This window comes from Neovison vison, chromosome 2 (genome assembly GCF_020171115.1).
Source record: "Neovison vison isolate M4711 chromosome 2, ASM_NN_V1, whole genome shotgun sequence".
Taxonomy (NCBI): Eukaryota; Metazoa; Chordata; class Mammalia; order Carnivora; family Mustelidae; genus Neogale; species Neogale vison.
In genome coordinates, this window is record NC_058092.1 from 37,420,816 (window position 1) to 37,441,773 (window position 20,958).

The 20,958-nt window shown below is 36.4% G+C and overlaps 1 protein-coding gene across 1 annotated transcript in view; it reads left to right on the forward strand.

Annotated features, from left to right (window-relative positions):
- Positions 1 to 19,640, forward strand: part of CMPK1 (cytidine/uridine monophosphate kinase 1) — a 36,110-nt gene extending 16,470 nt beyond the window's left edge. Inside the window, exons 2-6 of the mRNA XM_044238185.1 lie at positions 11,221 to 11,367; positions 15,691 to 15,843; positions 17,139 to 17,215; positions 17,449 to 17,545; positions 18,467 to 19,640. Of these exons, the coding sequence (XP_044094120.1) occupies positions 11,221 to 11,367; positions 15,691 to 15,843; positions 17,139 to 17,215; positions 17,449 to 17,545; positions 18,467 to 18,508 (516 nt within the window). The 3' untranslated portion in view covers positions 18,509 to 19,640. The remainder of the gene's footprint in view (positions 1 to 11,220; positions 11,368 to 15,690; positions 15,844 to 17,138; positions 17,216 to 17,448; positions 17,546 to 18,466) is intronic.
- Positions 19,641 to 20,958: the final 1,318 nt, after the last annotated feature.

A 20,958-nucleotide genomic window follows, 5' to 3' on the forward strand; every position in this document is an offset into this window, starting at 1 on the left:
TGAAGATGATTCTTTGTTAAAGTTAAGCAAGATTAGGGGCGCCTGGGTGGCTCAGTGGGTTAAGCTGCTGCCTTCGGCTCCGGTCATGATCTCAGGGTCCTGGGATCGAGTCCCGCATCGGGCTCTCTGCTCAGCAGGGAGCCTGCTTCCCTCTCTCTTTCTCTCTCTCTCTCTCTCTCTGCCTCTCCATCTACTTGTGATTTCTCTCTGTCAAATAAATAAATAAAATCTTTAAAAAAATAGTTAAGCAAGATTAATTATGTCTAAAAAATCAGTTAGAGAGGTTGCTTAGCACAATAAAGTTCTGAAAGTGCTGCAAGGGATTATTCTGGAGACTAGAAGTAGTATGAGTATATTGCCTTTGCCATGAAGGTGTCATTTCCAGAAAAAACTTGCTTATAATTTTGGACTCTAGTGCCTAGAGTAGGACTTCATTGAAATATGTTTCCTTTTAAACCTTTGCTGCTGTGCCTTTTGGATTCTCTCAACTGAGTGTTGTCTCTAAATTTCCATCTGTTTCTAGGCTATAAAACTGAACTGTTTTCTGTCTCCTTCTATAACTCTTGACTTCATGCCCATGTAGTATGTTTTTGTGTTGCAATATTATGCTTTTGTTTCTCTTTTGTTTCAGGAATGGATCACTTTACAGAGAAATTTTTGTTCAAACACTTGAATTGATTTTTGTTCTATACTCTATAATGATTTAGTTTTAAATTTTAAAAAGTTTTTGATCAAGTAGTGTTTCCCTTTTTCCTTGAAATTACATGTTTTTTTTACATAGGGATTTTATACTTCATGTGAGACTATTTTGAGTTTCATTTTGCTGTTTTCTTAGGAATATATATATATGTATACTTTTTAAAATATTTTTATTTCTAAGTAATCCGTACACCCATATATATAAATATATATGTATTTATATACACACATATATGTGTGTATATGTATATATATATATATATATATATATACTCTTTTTTTTTTTTTAAAGATTTTTATTTCTGAGTAATCTATATACCCATTGTGGGGCTTGAACTTACAACCCTGAGATCAGGAGTTGCATGCTGCACTGACTGAATCAGCTAGACACCCCAAGGATTTTATATTAATAAAACACTTAAATCATTAATTTTTCTTTGTGGTGTTTGCCATTTAGAGATGTGTGGATAGTATATACGCTTTATGTAAAAGCATATATGTTTAATTAAAATTTTTTTTATTTTTATTTTTTATAATTTTTTAAAAAAGATTTTATTTATTTATTCGACAGACAGAGATCAGAAGCAGGCAGAGAGACAGGCAGAAAGAGGAGGGGTGAGGGAAGCAGGCTCCCTGTTGAGCAGAGAGCCCGATGGGACCCTGGGATCATGACCCGAGCCAAAGGCAGAGGCTTCAACCCACTGAGCCACCCAGGCGCCCCTTAATTAAAATTTTAAAAAGCATATATGTATACATTTATATTATAAAAGATTTAAACATTTTGAGAATACATAAAGTAAAAATGAAAGTTCTTCTTAATCAATCTCAGAGTACTCCTTATGTAATCACTTAAAATTTTTGTTGTGTGTGTTTCTGGTCCTTTTTTTTTTTTTTTAAATGTAGGCTCCACTTCCAACCTGGGGCTCTGACTCATGGCCCTGAGATCAAGAGTAGCCTGTTCTATGGACTGAGCCAGCCACACACCCCTCTGGTCCATTTTTTGATGTACCTTATATACAGATATAATGTGTGCACACCTGTGTGCACACATGTTGTCTGTTGTTTTATGACTTGCGTTTTTTTGCTTAGCAGTTTATCTTGGATAGCTTTCCATATAGATAGCTCTACTTCATTCATAATACACAGAGTGGATCTATTTAACCTCTTGTATGTTGGTAAATGTTTTGATTTTGTTTACTTTGCACATTCATGTATAGAATGTCTTTTTTTTTTCTTTTTGAGATTTTATTTGTTTGTTTGACAGCACAAACGGGAAGCAGCAGGCAGAGGGAAGGGAGAAGCAGGCTCCCTGCTAAGCAAGGATCCTGACGTGGACCCTGTCCCAGGCCCTGGGACCATGACCTAAGCAGAAGGCAGATGCTTAACTGGTTGAGCCACCCAGGCGCCCCTGTACAGAATGTCTTTGTTTGCATGTGCAACTATTTCAGTAGCACAGCTCCTAGAGACGGAAGTACAGAGCCAGAGGGCGTGTAAACTTAAATTCTGATAGATTCTGCTACATTGCCCTCTAAAAAGGCTGAAACAGTTCACACTCCCACGAAGTATGAGGATGCTAGTTTTTCCCCAACCCTACCTCTGTTCTTGCCAGATAGAGCAGTCTTTTTATTTTAGCTAATCTGATGGGTGGAAAATGGAATCACATTGTTTTAATTTGCATTTTCATGATTACCAGTGAATTGAGCATCTGTTCTTTTCTGTGAATTGTTTATTCTTTTCCTTTGCCCATTTCTCTATTGAGGTTTTTTATTTATTTGTTAGTACGATCTCTTTATGTACAGTATGTATTACCCCCTTTCACCTTTGTATGGTGAAAACATTTTCTTCCAGGCTCTTGCTTTTTATTTGATTATATTTATGCTCTCTTTCTCTGTTCCAAAGCTTTTATTATTTATGTGGTCAAACATAAATCTTAGCTGACTTGGTTCTTGTTTTAGGATGCCTTTTTTGTATCTCAAGATTATTTTTCTTTAGTACTGTCATAGGGGTTTTTTTTTTTGCTTGTGTTTTAGTTTTGCAGGAAGATGATTTAAGATTCAGGAATCTGATTTAATTTTTTCCCAGATGGGTAGCTAGTTGCACAAGTATCATTTATTAAATAGTTAATCTTTTCCTCGTTGATTTCTATTTCATTTAAGTTTTTTTTTTTTTTTTTTAGATTTTATTTATTTGAGAGAGAGTGAAAGAGAGCACAAGTGGGGGTTAGGCAAAAGGAGAAGGAGAAGCAGACTTACTGTTGATCAGGGAGCCCAACATGGGGCTCCATCTCAGGGCTTTGAGATCATGACCTGAGCAGAAGGCAGATGCTTAACTGACTGAACTATGCAGGTGCCCCTTCATTTAAGTTTTTTTAACCTTTTTTTTTTTTTTAAGTACTCTCTGTGCTCAATGTGGGGCTCAAACTCAGGACCCTGAGATCAAGAGTTGTATGCTTTACCGACTGAGCCAGCCGGACACTCCCCTTATTGGTTTTTAGATACTAAATCTTTTTTTTTTTTTTTAAGATTTTTTTTATTTATTTGAGAGACAAAACAGGAGAGTAGAGTGAGGGGTAGAGGAAGAAGCAGACTCTCTGCTGAGTGGGGAGTCTGGGTCTGGATCCCCAGAACTCTGGGATCACTACCTGAGCTGAAGACAGCTGCTTAACTAACTGAACCACCCAGGTGCCCCAAGTCTATCATTTATTGAATTCCCACTGACACTTGGGTCTGTTTTGGGACTGTTGAGTTTCATTGTTCTCTTTGCCTATTTTTATACTAGTGTCATACTGTTTTAATTACTGTATTTTTATAATATTTTATGCTACCTGGTAAGACAAGTTCCCACTTGTAGTTGTTAAGATTATTTTCAGGTTTGGCTAGTCTCCTCACATTTATGGTCTGATGAACCTGAGAATCAGTTCAATCTGTTGCATTAAAAAAATTAATTCCAGTTGACTTTCCATTGAGATTGCAATAAATTCATAGATTAATTTGTGGAATTTTTTTTTTAAGATTTTATTTATGTATTTGTTAGAGAGAGGGAGAGAGGGAGTGCACAAGCTGGGGAAGTGGCAGACAGTGAGAGAAGCAGGCTTCTCACTGTACAAGGAGCCCGATCTAGCGATCTATCGCAGGAACCATGACCTGAGCCAAAGGTAGCCACTTAACCAACTGAGCTACCCAGGCATCCCTGTTTGTGGAATTTTAAAATATTCACAGTATTGGATCTTTCTGTTCAGGAACACAGAAGCACAGAATGCCTTCTTTTTACCCTTTTTTTTTTTTTTTATAAAAAGACTTTATTTATTTATTTGGCAGAGAGAGAGAGAGAGATTACAAGTGGGCAGAGGCAGGCAGAGAGAGAGGAAGGGAAGCAGGCTCCCTGCTGAGCAGAGAGCCCGATGCAGGGCTCCATCCCAGGACCCTGAGATCATGACCTGAGCCAAAGGCAGAGGCTTTAACCCACTGAGCCACCCAGGCACCCCTCTTCTGTACATTTGTATGCTGTTGAGCTTGTTTGGTAGTTATTTTCCTTAATTGGTAGTAATTGTAGTTTAGCCACTGATTATTGTGGACTTTGCTCCAGGAGTAACCTGAATGTGTTTGTGTAACTTTTTCCTGATGTGATTGCTCTCATAGTAGGTCTTAAATCTAGCAGTGTAGACCATGTATTTAGCAGTATGTTCTTAAGAAGATACCTCAAGTTGTAACAGCTAATAACAATACTTGGCTGTAGCTGATGGTGTAGTATAGATATTATTTCTGATAGTATCGATACTAATTGTGTTTTAGAAATGAAGAAGCTGAGATCTAAGAAAGGTTACATAATTTTCCAGTGTTACACGGGGCTGTGACAGAGTTTAGTCTTAAAACTAATCCCTTAACTTTCAGTTCAGTGTTCTGAGGATATGACGTCGTGCAAAGTTCTTATGTGCTTGTGGTTCTTGCTGAATTTTTTGTTTCTCTAAGTGGATTTCTCCATTAGTTTGATAGTTTTGCAGATGCTGAAATGCTATGTTTGTATGTATTATTGAATTCAGAGTTTGGTATCCGTTGCACGTTTTACTCGAGTGGATTTATAAATCCAAATAAATTGTACCCCTTAAGGAGAACCTAAGCTGTTAAAATGTTATTTTGTGATGAGGCTTTTTACAGATTACATTCTCAAGTAGTTATATCTCTTAGGGTGGCTTTATTGCTTTTGATATTACATAGGTAATGATATTCTGATTTTAATGTTACTTTCTTTTTTAAATAATAGATACAATTAGGCCTGCTTAATATTTTAAAAACCTCTCTTCTCTAATGTGAAATAGAAACAAGGGCTTCATCTGAGTGGTTTGATATATGTCCCCCAAGTGTTCTCACAGGAAATGACTTAACTGAACTTGAAGCTCTTAGGCCACCTGCAACAATATTTGGATGGTAGTGATATGAGTGTTTAGCTTGTAGACCCTACAGTGACTGTATGAATTGATCATTCAATTAACAAGATCAGAGAGAGTTTTCTAAGACTAGCAAGACCTCTGTGCCTGTCCATTAGCATTGGAAGTTTTCAAATTATTGCTTCTGAGCTCCTGGAATCCCAGGAGGTTTCTGGGCCTGGTCTTGTCTTTTGACCATTTTCCATCTCCTTCTAATGTAGGGAATACAGATTGATTAAGAAATGGGTGAGATGAATTAAAAGAAAAACACTGAAAATGACCAACTGGAATGAAATTGGAGTGTGAAAATTCCAATTCTTGGTTGTTATAGGGGCCATTTGATATGTATAATCAGGTAACCATACCGTCAGTTATCTGAGAGCCTTTTACAAGCTGTTAGAGGGATACGCAGGCTTACACAGGTGGGGAAACAGTGTTGGGTGACTTCTAACGTACCCTGGCTTTAAGATTTATTTATTGTTCTGTCTTCTTGCCACCACCTGTGCTTCCCCAAGCAGAAGGTGCTCGTAAAGACTGAATTCCTTAGGAAGAGTTGTGCAAGTATGACAAATTACCTTATTAGTTAGGATTAGGGCTCCGGTCACTTTATATATACAGGTCACTGCTACATCCTATATTAGCTTCCTTGAATCAGCACCTCATAGACATTCAATAAATATTTATGGATTTAAAGTAAGTTCCAAGTATTGCCTGAATTAGGGATTCTTATATGGAGGGGAAAACATTGAGGAAAATGAATAGTGCTATAATTGTATGCAGTTGAATGGATTATATCCCTCCTCTTTTCAGAATATAAGCCTTTAAAATATCACTCTTTAATTAGAAAAAGAAGTATGCTTCATGTTAATTTAAAATCTGTCTGCTACAGCTTTTTGCTTGAGAAAAGATTTAGCTCAGTTTATAACTTCCATAGTTTATAGTTAATATGTAGATTTGCAATTAAATAGGCATGTGAAATGCAATGCATGCATTTGGAAAACAGGGCACACTAAAAATGAAATTGGAAATCTGCTAGTAACTTAATTCAACTATTACGCTCAGCTTTTCTCGCACTGGATAGACTTTTTTTTTTTTTTAATCCCCTTTTAATGCTAACTTTTCTTTAATGGTGATTATAGGAAAGACCCTTTTTCAAACCCTCTGTGGGTGAAACCAGAGGAACTTTAAATGAATGATCAGTTGTAAGCATCTTGGCACTGTGTTGGTTTTTATATTCAAAGTAATGTAAGTTCCCCAAGACTGGCAGATTCTGTTCTTGGAATGTCCTTATCAGACATCTCATTTAGAGTAAATGAAAAAAGTTCTATTGAAAATACCTTTGAAATGAATGATAGACTTACATAAAATGTTATTGGGAGGCTGTAGGCTCTAAAGCTGTTGTTTGCAACAAGCAGCAGACTGTTGAGTCTGGATGGCTCTGGATAGTCCTTGCGGCATTTCTGGGTGTTCTGCTGAAGGTACATTATTGACAGTACATAACCAAAACTCACATTTTAAGGTTCACTAATCTTCTAGGGAATGCAAAATAAACTTAGTCTTAAATGCTTCATAGATGTGTCAAATATTTAAAGGACACCCAGTAATTTTAACGTGTATAGTTGTATTAAAAATATATTTATGTATAGAGGGCACGGTTTGCATGGAGCACTAGGTGTGTTGAAAAAATAATGAATAATGTTTTTCTGAAAATAAATAAATTGAAAAAAATATATATTAATGTCTAATATATCTGCTATATGCCCTTTCTTGTGAGGCTCGGAAGCAGTCCCATGGCGCTTTCTAATTGCCACACCAACTGGAGGAGGGGTCTGGCCATCTGGATCTCTTCTTGCCTCCAAGGACTTGCCATTTATGCATCATTTTTATCTTTTTTTTTTTTTTTTTTAAGAATTTACTTATTTATTTGAGAGAGAGAGACAATGAGTAGGAGAGGGGTGTGAGGTGGGGGTTAGGTTGGGGAGGGAGGCAGAGCTAAAGGGAAAAAGCAGGCACCCTGTGGGGCTCCATCCCAGAGCCCTGTGATCATGACTTCAACTGAAGGCAGATGCTTAATTGACTAAGCCAACCCAGGCACCCCACATTAGTTATACCTTGAGCTCTTTTTTATTGCTGTGGTTTTGTTTTTTATTGTTTTTATTGTTTTTGCCCACATAGAACCACGTTCCCTAAATTAAGAAAGAAGGAAAGATGATTGCTAAGAGGTGAAAGAAGTCCATCAAGATGATAAAGATTCGATACTGTAAAATTTCAACATTCACCTAAGAAAATAAAGTGCCATTCTGTCCTTATTGAGAACATGGTGCTTCTTTTTTCTCCCTCCAAATCTTAGTATGTGGTTTATAAGAATTTATTGAGTTGTTTTTTCAATTTCTTAAAGGAGAAAATGAAAGTAAAAAGTTTAGACCGTTACTCTAAATGAATTGAGTTTATACATTTGTCACTAGAAAACTATTTTTAGTTGAATAGTAGCTTGTAATTGTATTTATTCTAGTTTATAGTGTTTATAACCTACTGTGGTTTTGAATGATGTTCTTAAGACTGTAGTTAGTGACCCACTAGATTTTAATTGCTAGGAAATTTCAGAGAATGTGAAAAAGTTTCGGTGAAACCAGGGAAATAGCCATTTTTGCTTTCCTCAAAATTGGCGTCAGTAACTACTTAATGACAACAGAATGCTTTAAAAACATGCTCCTTGAAGTCTAGCTGTTACTAAAATACCCTAATAGCTAGTGTGTGATAGTTGCTTTTTTGTTATAGAAACTCTGTGGTAAGAGGAAAGCTTCAGCAAAATCTTTGAGAAAAATATAGTATAAAAAAGCAGTAAATAGAGAATTTTAAAAAATGGAATGCGATGAGAAATAGGAAGACACATGTATGGATTTCTGTTATATTTACTTAAATTTCTTGTTTCCTTAGACACTGCATATAAGGTTGTTTTCTCTCTCTTTGACAAACTGTGAGTAATTATTTTTAAAAATACCATTTGTATACCTCTACAGTTTACAACTAGTTTCTCTTTTTAAAAAGTGATAGGCCAAAACCCACTTTAATGCAACATAAAGCTTGCAAATTTGAGCACTCCAGTGTCAGGAAACCAACACGTATGTACTAATTTCCAAATTACTATCTGGGCTTCTAAATGTATGTTGTTCATGCAGCAGAGGTAGTTCGTACAGAGCAGTCTGTGTGGTTGGTGTTTCATTAAGCATTTGTCATTGTTTAGTACTGTTTGTCTCTGCATTTATTCAATATTACCATATGCTATAATCTCCAGACTAGATGAGAACATCCAGCAAGCATAGACTTCCAAGCAGGAAACAAAGTAAGCTGTAGGAAATGGAGCTGCTATAAAATTTTATGGACACTAGTTGCAAAATGCTTTTTGAAAATTGTAATAGTGGGAAAGTGGGTCACGCCTCATTTTTTATAGTCTTTTCTACACCCATCTTTCAGAAGTTTCCTTATGCTTGGTGATCAAAGTAGCATTTTAAAATGGTGTCGTGTGGAAATAATTTAAGAATAACAGTTTAAATAATTAAGCATTTTGTATTTTCATTTTCTGCAAACAATGGGAGGGGTTTTTTTTTAAGCCTATTAAAAAACTAAATACACTTTTGGTTATTTTAATGAAAGGGGTGTATAACTAAGAGACATGAGTGACACTGCAGTGTTGTTTATTCTCATCCAACTTTATGCCCAATTTTAGTCAGAAGTAAACTGTTTAGAGTTTGTTTTCCTTTGCTGACTACCTTACCTAGCTTACTTTAGTCAGTGAGAACAAGTTTAGCCAACAATGTTTAGAAATCGAAAAAGGGGTAAAGAAGGTATGGCTTCTGCAGTCCAAAAAAAGAAGACTCACCATAATCTGGGTAATTGGAGTTTTTATGAACTGCGCAACTGGAACTTTCTTCTTTAAAAGGGGGATGGGAATGTGGGCTTCTTCAGATCTTAATGTTGAAATTAAAGATAAATTTAAGATATTAAATTTTTTTTAAAAGATTTTATTTATTTATTTGACAGACAGAGATCACAAGTAGGCAGAGAAGCAGGCAGATAGAGGGGAAGGGAAGCAGGCCCCCTGCTGAGCAGAGAGCCCGATGTGGGACTCGATCCCAGGACCCTGAGATCATGACCTGAGCCGAAGGCAGCGGCTTAACCCACTGAGCCACCCAGGCGCCCTAAGATATTAAATTTTTATTTTACACTTAACTATGGATGAGATAAAAGCCCATTTAGGGAGCCTTAAGAATTTGGGGTAAGATGATTATAGTAACTGAAAATTGAACATGTTCTGAGTGCCCTGATACTTGAGAGTAAAATCTTTTTTCTGAAACATTAAGTGTTCTTTTTTAATTTACTTATTTATTTTAAAAACACTTTTTTAAAGATTTTGAGAGAGAGAGTAAGATCAAGCAAGTAGGGGGAGGGTCAAAGGGAGAGGGACAAGCAGACTCTGCGCTGAGCATGGAACCCAGTTTGGGGCTCAGTCTCATGACCCTGAGATTGTAACCAGAGCTGAAATCAAGAATTGTCGACTGAACTGACTGAGCCGCCCAGGCGCCCCCAAAATGTTTTTAAAATAGATTTTATAGCTCTTTTGATTTAAAACAGGTAATGTGTATGTTCATGTGGTGGAAGAAGGTCTTCATTATTCAGAATTGTTTCCTAGATCTGCATTGTTTTTTCATTCCAGGCATGAGGAAGTGGCAGAACAACACTGTACATATTATATGACTTAGTTCGACTGTTACTCTATACCCTGACCTAATGCATCATTTATAAGTCCTACATAATAATGATCATCACAATCATAATAATACTATTCTACTGACCTTTCATAGACTATTCATATCTGTTATTTCACTTCCATCTCTTGATTGATCTTCCCATAAAAACCATTAAAGTGAGTACATATGCAGATCTGTGTGTGTATATGTATATGGGTATGTGTGTGTGTATAATTTAAAATGGCATATAATACATATAATATAAAAATGCTTCTAGATTATTTAAGATAAGTATCTTCATAATGGCAAGGAGGTAATTGATGACTTTTATCTCATACTATGAGTCAGGCTCTTTGGAAGGCAGTTTATATGCGTTATCTCATTTAGTCATCACCATTAACTTATAAAAATAGGTATCTGTATTCCCATTTCACAGATGAGACCTCTAGTTGCAACTAGAGGAGGAGGAGATGGACTTTTAAGAATGGTCAGGAATGTACTGGTCTAGGTAGAAAAACAGTGATATTTGAAGTCACTGCTTGATTATGTGACCACCCTCCACAGTGGTCAGGAAAGTTAATTTTGTGGAGGAGGTAGGACTTGTGCTATTTACCAAGAAAGGGAACAGACCCGAAGAACAGGGGTAGTGTAAATGCTGATGAGTTCATTTTAGATGTGTTGAATTTAAGGAAGGGAAGCATTTTATAGTTATAGAAGGTGGGTACAGCCAACAGTGGTGAATTTCTTTTTTTTTTTGCCTTGAATTTGTTTTTTTGCCTTTGAATTTGTTTTTTGTTAGGCATTTCTTGGGCATTATTAATGGCATTTAAACTTTGATTGTGTTTCTGAAGGATTACAGTGAAATGTTAATGGCTTGAATAGTTACAAAAATTTCAGGATGATTTCTTGGTGTGTGAACATTATAGCTACCATGCCCTATGAGGTTAAGAAGTTTTTAAAGCAAACTTGAGTGTATGAAATCTCTTAAAATTTATTTATTATTTGTTTAATATACAATCAAAGCTTATTGTAGAAAAGTTAGACTATAGAAATTAACTTGAAGGAAAAAAATTGGTAGTCCTACCACTGGGTTGAATTTATTTATTTTTGAGAAAGAGAGAGAATGAGTGTGCAAGTGTGAGCCGTTGTGCACGAATGCAAGCTAGGGGAGGAGCAGAGGGGGAGGGACAAGCAGACTCCACACCGAGAGCAGAGCCAGACATGAGACTCAATCCGAAATCATGACCTGAGCTGAAATCAAGAGTTGGATGCTCAACCTACTGAGCCATCCAGGTGCCCCTGTGTTGAAAGTATTCTGATTTTTTTTTTCCTCTGTGTTTTTTCTTTCAGAAATATGGTTATACACACCTTTCTGCAGGAGAACTTCTTCGTGATGAAAGGAAGAACCCAGATTCACAGTATGGTGAACTCATTGAAAAGTACATTAAAGATGGAAAGATTGTGCCAGTTGAGATAACCATCAGTTTGTTAAAGAGGGTAAGGAGTGTGAATGCCAACCTGTTTAAACCAGCAATGAGATAAGAAACTAAATCTGCCTTTCCTTTGAGTAATGAAAAAAAAATGAGAACACTAAGTATCTTGCTTGTGGTAGGTGGTCATGCTGTTTTGAGAATGGTAGTATTGGACATTCTGCTGTCCCCTGGAAAGAAATTGGACAGTAGCAAACATTCTCTACCTTGATCTAGGATCAGCTAGCTTAGCTTCACATCCATATGTGTGTCCTTGATCCTTCCCCAACATGCAGATGGTGTCTCACTTCCATTTCTATTTTCTCTTCCTTTTTTCCTTCCCCTCCTCTTCTTCCTTTCCCCCTCCTTGCCCTTTTCTGTTTCCTTTTCTTTTTTTAAAGATTTTATTTATTTATTTGGCAGACAGATCACAAGTAGGCAGAGAGGCAGGCAGAGAGAGAGAGGAGGAAGCAGGCTCCCTGCTGAGCAGAGAGCCCGATGTGGGGCTCGACCCCAGGACCCTGAGATCATGACCTGAGCCCAAGGCAGAGGCTTAGCCTACTGAGCCACCCAGGGGCGCCGCCTTTTCTGTTTTCTTGTAAGCCTTCTTTCTTCCCTCCCTCCTTTCCGTCCTTCCTTCCCTTTATTCCTTTTTCCCATGGACATCCCGTTGTTGCTGTTTTTCTCCATTTTAATGTTTCCTTTTGTGGTGAATGTATCACCATCTTCAGTATGAAATACAGAGATTAACAGCTATCAAAATATGTCCCATCTTAAAAGCAGGTGTCTTGCATTTATGTGCTTTCTCTCCACTATAGATTCCCAAGACAAGTTGTTAACAGGTATTTTCACATATAAGAAATGGTGAAAGAGAAATGCAAGAGTGAGAATAGCAAGAAATAGTTGAAACCCAGTGGAAGAGAGATATATGAGCACCTGGATGGAACCACAGAAACTTGAGGAGGAGGAGTGGCTCATTTACATACTTTCTTACCTTTTGTTTCAGAGATTGGAGTAACCTGCTTCTATTCCATAATATATCTTCTCTCCCTGTTCTCTAGATTTGATGCCCTTTCTCCACTTTATCACTAAACACTGTGAAAAAGTGGTCTACATTTTTCACCTTTTCACTTCCTACTCTTCAACCCTATGTCATCAGGTTCTGCTTCCATCTTCACTGAAACTGTTCTTGCTGTTGTTACCAGTGATCTTCCTTATAAAATCTAGAGGATATTTTTAGTCATTTTTCTTATAGCATGTAACTCCATTCATTGTCTTTTCGAAACTTTAGTTCTCTATGACATCATTTTTCTTGATTCTTTCCTGCTTCAACAGCTGTTGTTTTTTACGTCTCCTTGCAAGTTTCCTAAATGATGATGTTCTCCGAGTTTTATCCATGGTTCTCCTCTCCTTTTATGTATTTACTGCTGAATGCTTTTAGCCATCCCCAAGGCTTTCATTATACTAACAAATGCTAAAATCTATAGCTCTAGCACACATTATTTTTCTGAACTCCAGCCCTACATTTCTAGTTATAGATACCCATCTGAATATTTGACAAGTATCTCAGGGAATCAGTGTATCATCTAAAATGTGATCGCCCTTTATCTCCTGTTCTAGTTAATGGTTCTACGATCTGTGCCAGAGATGTGGGTCCATCCTGTATTTTCCACCTCTTTCGTCACTTTCCCAAATCAGTGAGTGGATCTTCTAGTTATCTTCCTCTTAACCCTCTTTGACTTAGTCTTTTTTCTCTATTACCACTGTCACCTTAGTTCAGATCCTCTTTGCCTTTCCTGGACCATCACTAGGGCCTCCTTATGAGTCTTTTTGCCTTTAATTCATGCTTGGCCCCTTCTAATCTACCCTTCACAGTGCAGTCAGGGCGATTTATTTATTTATTTATTTGAGGAGGGGAGAGGGGTTAGAGAATCTCAAGCAGGCTTCACACCCAGCGTGGAGACATGTGGAGCCAATCACAGAGCCCATCACGGGGCCTGATTTCACAAACCTGAGATCATGACGAGCTGAAATCAAGAGTCAACCCTCAACAGACTGAGCCACCCAGGTACCCCAGTCAAGGTGATTTTTCCCCAGAAGGTGACATAAGCATATTCTGCTTAAAATTCCTTAGTGGTCCTCTGTTGCTTCCAGAATAAAAACCAGTTTCTTAGTGTGGCATAATAAGCTCTTCATTAATCTTGCCCCTACTGACTTTCTAGTCCTATCTCCCAGCACTCTGTACATGTGTCCTAATATTCAGCTGTCTCAGCTTACTTCAGATTCATCAAAGCTATTATGCTTTTTCATTTCTGAGCCTTTATATATTCAGTCTGGAGTACCTTGATCCCTGTCTGCTTGCCACTTCATTATTTAGGACTCATCTCCACTGCCACCTCTCGTAAAGCTCTCTCTCGGGCTGTTTTCCTGGTAGTTGGTGCTTTGTTTTTTCATACGTCCCCATAGAAATTAGCACATTTCTTTACACATATTTGTTACCTGCTGAACCGTGAGCCCCCCAAGAGCCATGTGGCTATCCATGTTCCTTGGTAATAGGCCTTGAGTAACTGTATGTTGCATGAGTAGAATATTGATGCACCTTAATCTTTCTCTGCCATAATTGAGGTAGAAATGCTATAGCAGAGCCCAAAAACATTCTGTGAAAGTTTTGTATTATTGGAGAACATTGGAGAAACAAATGCTGGGACAAAGCCAACCCTCAGATGAAAGAATTAGAGGGCCAGACAACCCGTGTTCTTCTTGAGGAACAAGGAGGTTGAGCACTGAGGGGACTGGATGTTGGTTAGCTTTGGAATGGAGGCTTCTCCAGAGCTGGTCAGAGTCGTGCATCAGTGCTTACCCCGTGGTGGCTGGCAGTGGTGAGGATTTGGAGACTACATTTCTGCATCTCCTGTTCCTATATTTCAACATTCTGGCCTCAAACTTTGAGGAAGATGGTGAAGTGTGCTGCTCTTCCTGTCTTCCTTGACTGAATTCTTAACTCTGCTACCTGTGTTATGGGGTAGCTAGTGGCATTTAAAGTTTAATTAGCTTCAGTCAAAAATGTATTAACTTTTTGCTAGCAGTCTCTTTATATTTGTCCAAAGCTTTGTGCAGTTGGATTTGAATTATTGCAGAGAATCTGAATGCCTGCAGAAGCAGCATACTTCTTCCTACAGCAAAATGACTTGGGAGTGGGGAGGGGAAGGCAAGATAGGGCCTCTAGTGGCTGGAGCAGAGGTACTGGTTATGGCTTATTTTGTTTTCTTTTTGCTATTCATAACTTTGTGAATGTATATGTGAAAGTAATAAATGCTTACTGTAGAAAATTTAGAAACTTCAGAGAAGAAATTGTATGTGTGTATGCGTGTAAGTTGGGAAGGGATACTTGCTTGCCCGTAACTCCAAGTTACTACATTGGATCATTTCCTTTAAGTTTTTTTGTTTTTTTTTTTTCCTATGCACCCTCCACTCTTTACTAATGATTTAAGGAATAATAATAACAAAAGAAACACTTGTATCTCTACCACCCTGCTTAAATAATTGCATTTTGTTGGAGGAGAGAAGGGTGGGGGTTGGGGTAACTTGGTGATAGACATTAAGGAGGGCCTATGATATGATGAGCCTGGGTGTTACATAATACAGATGAATCACTGAGCTCTACTTCTGAAACTAATAATACACTGTATGTTAGTTAATTGAAATTTAAGTAAAAAAAACAAAATCTGGAAAAAAGGACTTCTCTACCCTTTCACCACATTTTTCAACTAATCTTTTGGCTGACAATTTAAAATTAATAGAATTCTGTACCTCTTTATATTTTAATTTCTTCTGTGTTATCAGCATTTTGTAGTCATTTATTAATATCTACGTTAGGAGCTTTTTTTTTTTTTTACATTTCTGCTTATGCTTCATTGTTTCAAATATCCCCTCAAATAGACACCACTCCTGAGTCAAACCTTTTCTTTTTTTTTTTTTTTTTTTAAGATTTTATTTATTTATTTGACAGAGAGAGAGGAAACACAAGCAAGGAGAGCAGAAGAGGGAGAAGCAGGCTTCCCTCTGAGCAGAGAGCCCCATGTGGGACTCAATCCCAGGACCCTAGGATCATGACCTGAGCTGAAGGAAGACACTTAATGAATGACTGAGCCACCCAGGCTCCCCAAACCTTTTCTTATACCTTCACCCCAAAAAACCTCGTAAAACTAGTCACTCCTTCACTTAGGCTACTTTTGTACCTAGTATATACTTTTATTAAACATGTTAACACTGGAAAAAAAAAAAAAGAAAGAAAGAAAGAAATTACATTTTGTTGATGTCCTCTTGAACCTGAATCTTCCTTTTCTTTTAGGAAATGGATCACACAATGGCTGCCAATGCTCAGAAGAATAAATTCTTGATTGATGGGTTTCCAAGAAATCAGGACAACCTTCAAGGTTGGAACAAGACCATGGATGGGAAGGCCGATGTGTCTTTCGTTCTATTTTTTGACTGTAATAATGAGGTAATTAAGACCTTCATCTGCTCACATGGGCTTTCACTAACTGATGGTCAACTATTAGGGAAAAACAAAGTGACTTTTTACTTATCTTTGCATTTTATATGGGCAGCAGTTTTACTTCGAACTGGTAAATGGATGAATGGAACAGTACGTCTTGCTGTTGGAGTACTAAAAACTGTTCGGTATCAGCAACCTTGTGGATCTAAAATTTGCTTGATTTTCAAGATAACAAGTATTTGTTTTGTTTTGAAGTAAGAATTGACTTGTACAATAATGTTAGGTAATGAGGCTGTGCTGTTTCCTCTTAGGTATGTGCTCTTTTCAGAGTATTGCCTTAGGATGTTAGGAAAAGACTTTGGGGGGAGTTGGGAAAACTTTTTATTTTAAAGAAACATCTAGGATAGCTTGATTTGAAAAGGAAAAAAGATAGCTTGATTTTTATCTTCTAAGAGTGAAATGATCTTGAAAAAAAGCAAGAAAGCGTTCTTTTTCTTCCTGGTACTTCTAGTAACATATCCAGACATACCTTTGAATAGCTAAATGAATTTCTCAGGATCATTTAATTAGGAGGCCTGACTGTTTGACAGCTGTAATATAACTTCATTAAGTTAATGCCAACAGCCTGAAAGAATACGAACCTAAATTACTGCCTTGAAGGAAGTTGGCTATTCTTGGGCTGAATTGCAAATGTGCCTCTGGTGGAGAGACTTGCTGCAGCCTTTGAGTTGTTTTAAAAATCTAAGTCTCTTTTTCCAACCCCCAAAAATATGTTTTCACTTATTCTTCAAAGTTAACTTTAGAATGTTCACCACAGCTTTATAACTAAGGAATGTTTATTCACGATTAACAAGGGATACTTTATTCAAATGCAAATTTGTTGATTCTTAAATATTTGGATATTTATGGAATTATCAAAAAGTAAGCAAAATGGAACAAAGTTTGAGGCATGTAATTCATACCTAATAAGTTAATAATATATCCTCGATGGAAGCACACACATACAGATCTTCTTTTTATTGCGGTTTAAAAAAAAGTGCACGGGAAAAACTGAGTCATGAATGAATTCTTATTATGCTCTGTACTTATTTAACCTAGTTTATATAAATTGAACCACATGTTTAAATTTAAAAGGACTTTGCATGTTGATTAATGAATTAGACAAATTAGTTTTAATGTAGGGGTTTTTTTTGTAATCTCTTCAAACTTTGTTCTCTTTTCAGGTTAAAAGAATGGCAAATGTGAAAGGCAAATTTGGATTTTTTTTTTTTGTAATGACTTTTTATTATTATTTTTTTTAGATCTGTATTGAACGATGCCTTGAGAGGGGAAAGAGTAGTGGTAGAAGTGATGACAACAGAGAGAGCTTGGAGAAGAGGTACTTTACAGATTTTATACATCGCCACCTTAAGCTAAGTTTGGAACTTGAGGCACAGATTAAATACCTACCTCAGTTTGCCCAGGGAAAGAAAATGGCATGCTTAAATATGTAAAATATCTGGTATAAAAAGAGAGTTGGTTGGATCAGATCTGGGTTGTGCTCTGAGCAATCCTATAACATGAGGAAGAATGGGAGGATGTAGAACCTTATATTATTTGCTGCTTTTGCAGAATTCAGACCTATCTTCAGTCAACAAAGCCAATTATTGACTTATATGAAGAAATGGGGAAAGTCAAGAAGATAGATGCCTCTAAGTCTGTTGATGAAGTGAGTATCCCTAGCTTGCCTTAAAAGAAAAGTCGAATAAAAATGTGATTTAGCAGGCAAATGGGGTATGTAGGCAGGAGAAAAAGAGATATGACAGATTAGTTTGCTTTTCAAGACCCTGGAGACTAAATGAAAAATGAGATTTTTTTTTTCCTCCTTTTGAATAGCATCTAAAATAGATTTTACAACTGTAGACTTGTTCTTCACAAGAAGTATAGTTTATTAATTCCAAACCTCTTTTCTCAAGCACTGGAAAATTGGCATTTTGAGAACTGTGATTTGGACCACGTTCATTTTTAAAAATCTCTAATGTGAATCGCGAGTCCTCTTAGTTCAAGGGCCCCAGGCTGCTTCCATCTCTTCATCACAGAGCACAGAGCTCCAGGGGCACAGGGCTTCCAGACCCAGCCCTTCTCTCCTCTAAAAATCCGTGATCTCTCAGTGCCCAGCAGCTCTTTTTAGTGTCTTAATCCAGCTCCTCTTGCCCTGATTCCCACCCTGAGTCTTCCTTTCTGGACCTTCCTTGTTTATCACATGGTTCTGTTGGTTTTTTTTTTTTTTTTTTAATCCATTACTTCTTCCCAAGAGGTGAGGTGATACATCAGGGAACTTAGTGCTTTAGAACCAGAACTAGAAAAATAAGCCACAGCAGTGTACATTTTATCAAATAATTGCTATTGATCAAGAAATTTGTCCTGAAAATACTAATAAAATTGAATGCACTTGTTCACAATTTTGTACATATTTATGATATTACTTACTACTGCCTAAAGTAAAATAGATGAAACCAAGGAATTACAATATTTTTTAAATGATACATCTTGAAAATTAATAAAAAATTGACTTTTTAACAGGAACTTAGCCATATAGTGTTTTAATAATACCTTCTTTTAAAATTACTATTATTTTTGTCCTTTGCAGGTTTTTGATGAAGTTGTGAAGATTTTTGACAAAGAAGGCTAACTCTAAACCTGAAGGCATCCTCGAAATCATGCTTGAATATTGCTTTGATAGCTGCTATTACAACCCCTTTTTAAGGCAATTTTAATCTTTCATAATTACATCTCAATTAATGGCTGGAAAGTATATAATAAGACAAATTAAATTTTTTATCTTAGATTTTTTTGGTTATAGGAGTAGATAGTGAATTCGGGTCTAACTTCATCTTAGCTATGGTGCTCACAAAACAAAGAAGGATATCAGCTTAGTTCTTTGTTTTTACTCAGAAAGCATATCCCTTTTATAGTTTGTGCCTTCTGTGAGCAAAACTTTTTAGTATGTCTGTATATCCCTTTAATAATTACAACATGTTAGGATTAGGGATTCCCCATTTCCTTGTTTTCTTGCAAGTTTTAAATTTCCAACCTGTTAAGTGAATTTGTGGACCAAATTCCAGAGGAACTTCTTGTATAGTCAGTTCTTGCAAAATGTGTTTGGTAAATTCATGAAATTAATTCCTGGAAGTGTTTTAGTATATATCAAATAACTGACCATTTCCTATAGAAAGGTAAGAAAATAGGCTTTGTTTTATTACAACTTACACAAAGTTGTGTGACAGGGCATCTTCTTTGCTTCCAGGGATTGGGATGGGGTCACTGGGGGTTCAGAGCCTGGCAGATTTGTCAGCTTTATTCTGACATAAATCTGAGGGTAGGGGGCAAGGATCACATCTAATGACCTGTGTTCCTGTGCTCTATTATAGAGTGTTATTAATGATTTAAATTGATCTTAACAAAATTCCTAGCAGTGGAACCTTGAAATGCATGTACGAGGTTTATGGTAAATGATTTGGTTAGCGGTTTGGTAACACTTCATTCAAAGTGTTTTTGTTTGTTTTTTAAACTAAACATAGGGTTGGTATGTAGTAAAAACATCTAATGGTTAATTTCCCATTTGTGTTTTATTTTCTTGAATACTTCTTTTCAGTTATTTGTTTAAGGAGATTAAAAATCATTGCACTTTGGTCAGAAAAATAATAAATATATCTTATAAATGTTTGATTTCTTTCCTGGCTACTTTTATTTAGTATATTGTTTTTTGGCATCATGTTGAAGCATTGAAAGGTACAGAATTAATAAAAAAAAAAAAAAAGCTATAGAGTCCAAAGGAATTTTCTCTTAAATCCATTCTTCGTTTAAAAAAAAAACTCTGAGAAATTTGTTTTCTCCTTATCTTTTTCTGCCATTACTAATGCAGAGTAAATTCCAAGGTTCTTAATGTGAGATTTATTAAAATGTTTCTCACTTTTAGCATTTATGCTATTTGGTGTACAGGGTTAAATCAGGTGGGGAATTTTGTCTTTGTGTAATTAGGTTTTACGTTTAAAGTCATTAGGAATAGGAGCACCTGGCTGGCTAAGTGGTACAGCATGTAGTTCTTGACTTCATGGTTGTGAGTTTAAGCCACACATTGAACTGGAGTTTACTTAAAAAAAGAAGAAGAAGAAGTATAAAGTCATCAGGAATAGTGAGTGCAATTTATGGATGTTCTTACATTATAATAGGTTTATTTATTTCTGTGTATTTTATGAGACTCACTTATTAATGATACATTTTTCAACAGACTTAACCATTAAGAAACAAAGTATCTATAAGTACTGTAACATATTAGCCATGAAAATTTGTATTGAGATTATCTTGGTTTCTTAGAAGATATTGTAATGAATTCTTATCTAGTGATTTAGTCCAGCCAGTACAGAGGAATGTTACTGGTGGTTTAATCAAACAACTGCAATATGAAGCAAGAGTAAAGACTAAGGTTTTTAATTCCTACTCAAATAAGTGAAAAAAATCATCCAATGGGGAAATCTAAATATTTATATTGATACTGGGAAAGCAAATTCAAGGTTTGTTTAAGAAGACTGCTGAGACTAGGTGCTTTGCTTCCTTTTATCACACATCCTTCTGTGGCATTTGAGAACAGAAACCAAGAAACAATAGTTACAAAGTTATGAACCTTTGCTTATTGTTTGCTTTTGAGTAGAAAAACATGTTGGCAATGTTGAGTTTAGGATTTGACTGTGATACCTCTGACTTCATTAGTTTGGTCATTCTGTTTGTTAAAGATACAGTAACCAAGAAGTTTTTGACTTTCTTGAAGGACCCCAGTGGAAGCCTTGCTTTTTTTTTTTTTTTTTTTTTTTAAACTAATTAGTCTTATTTCCGTTCATTGATGTTGGATGTGTGTATGACTTACTTGTTAAATAATCCCAATAAATTTTGTGCTATGGCCTTTGCTGTTTCAGATTTCTCTTCTCTCAAGCATATTGAAAGACCGAGAAGTATCATATATTTAACATGTGGGTTTAAGGCAAAAGCAGAGTTCAGGATCCAGGAGAATTTTCTGCACTGCGTATTGTGTTTGAACATCTTGAACTAAGTAGAAAGCATGACTTTATCCCATTCCTTTAAGAA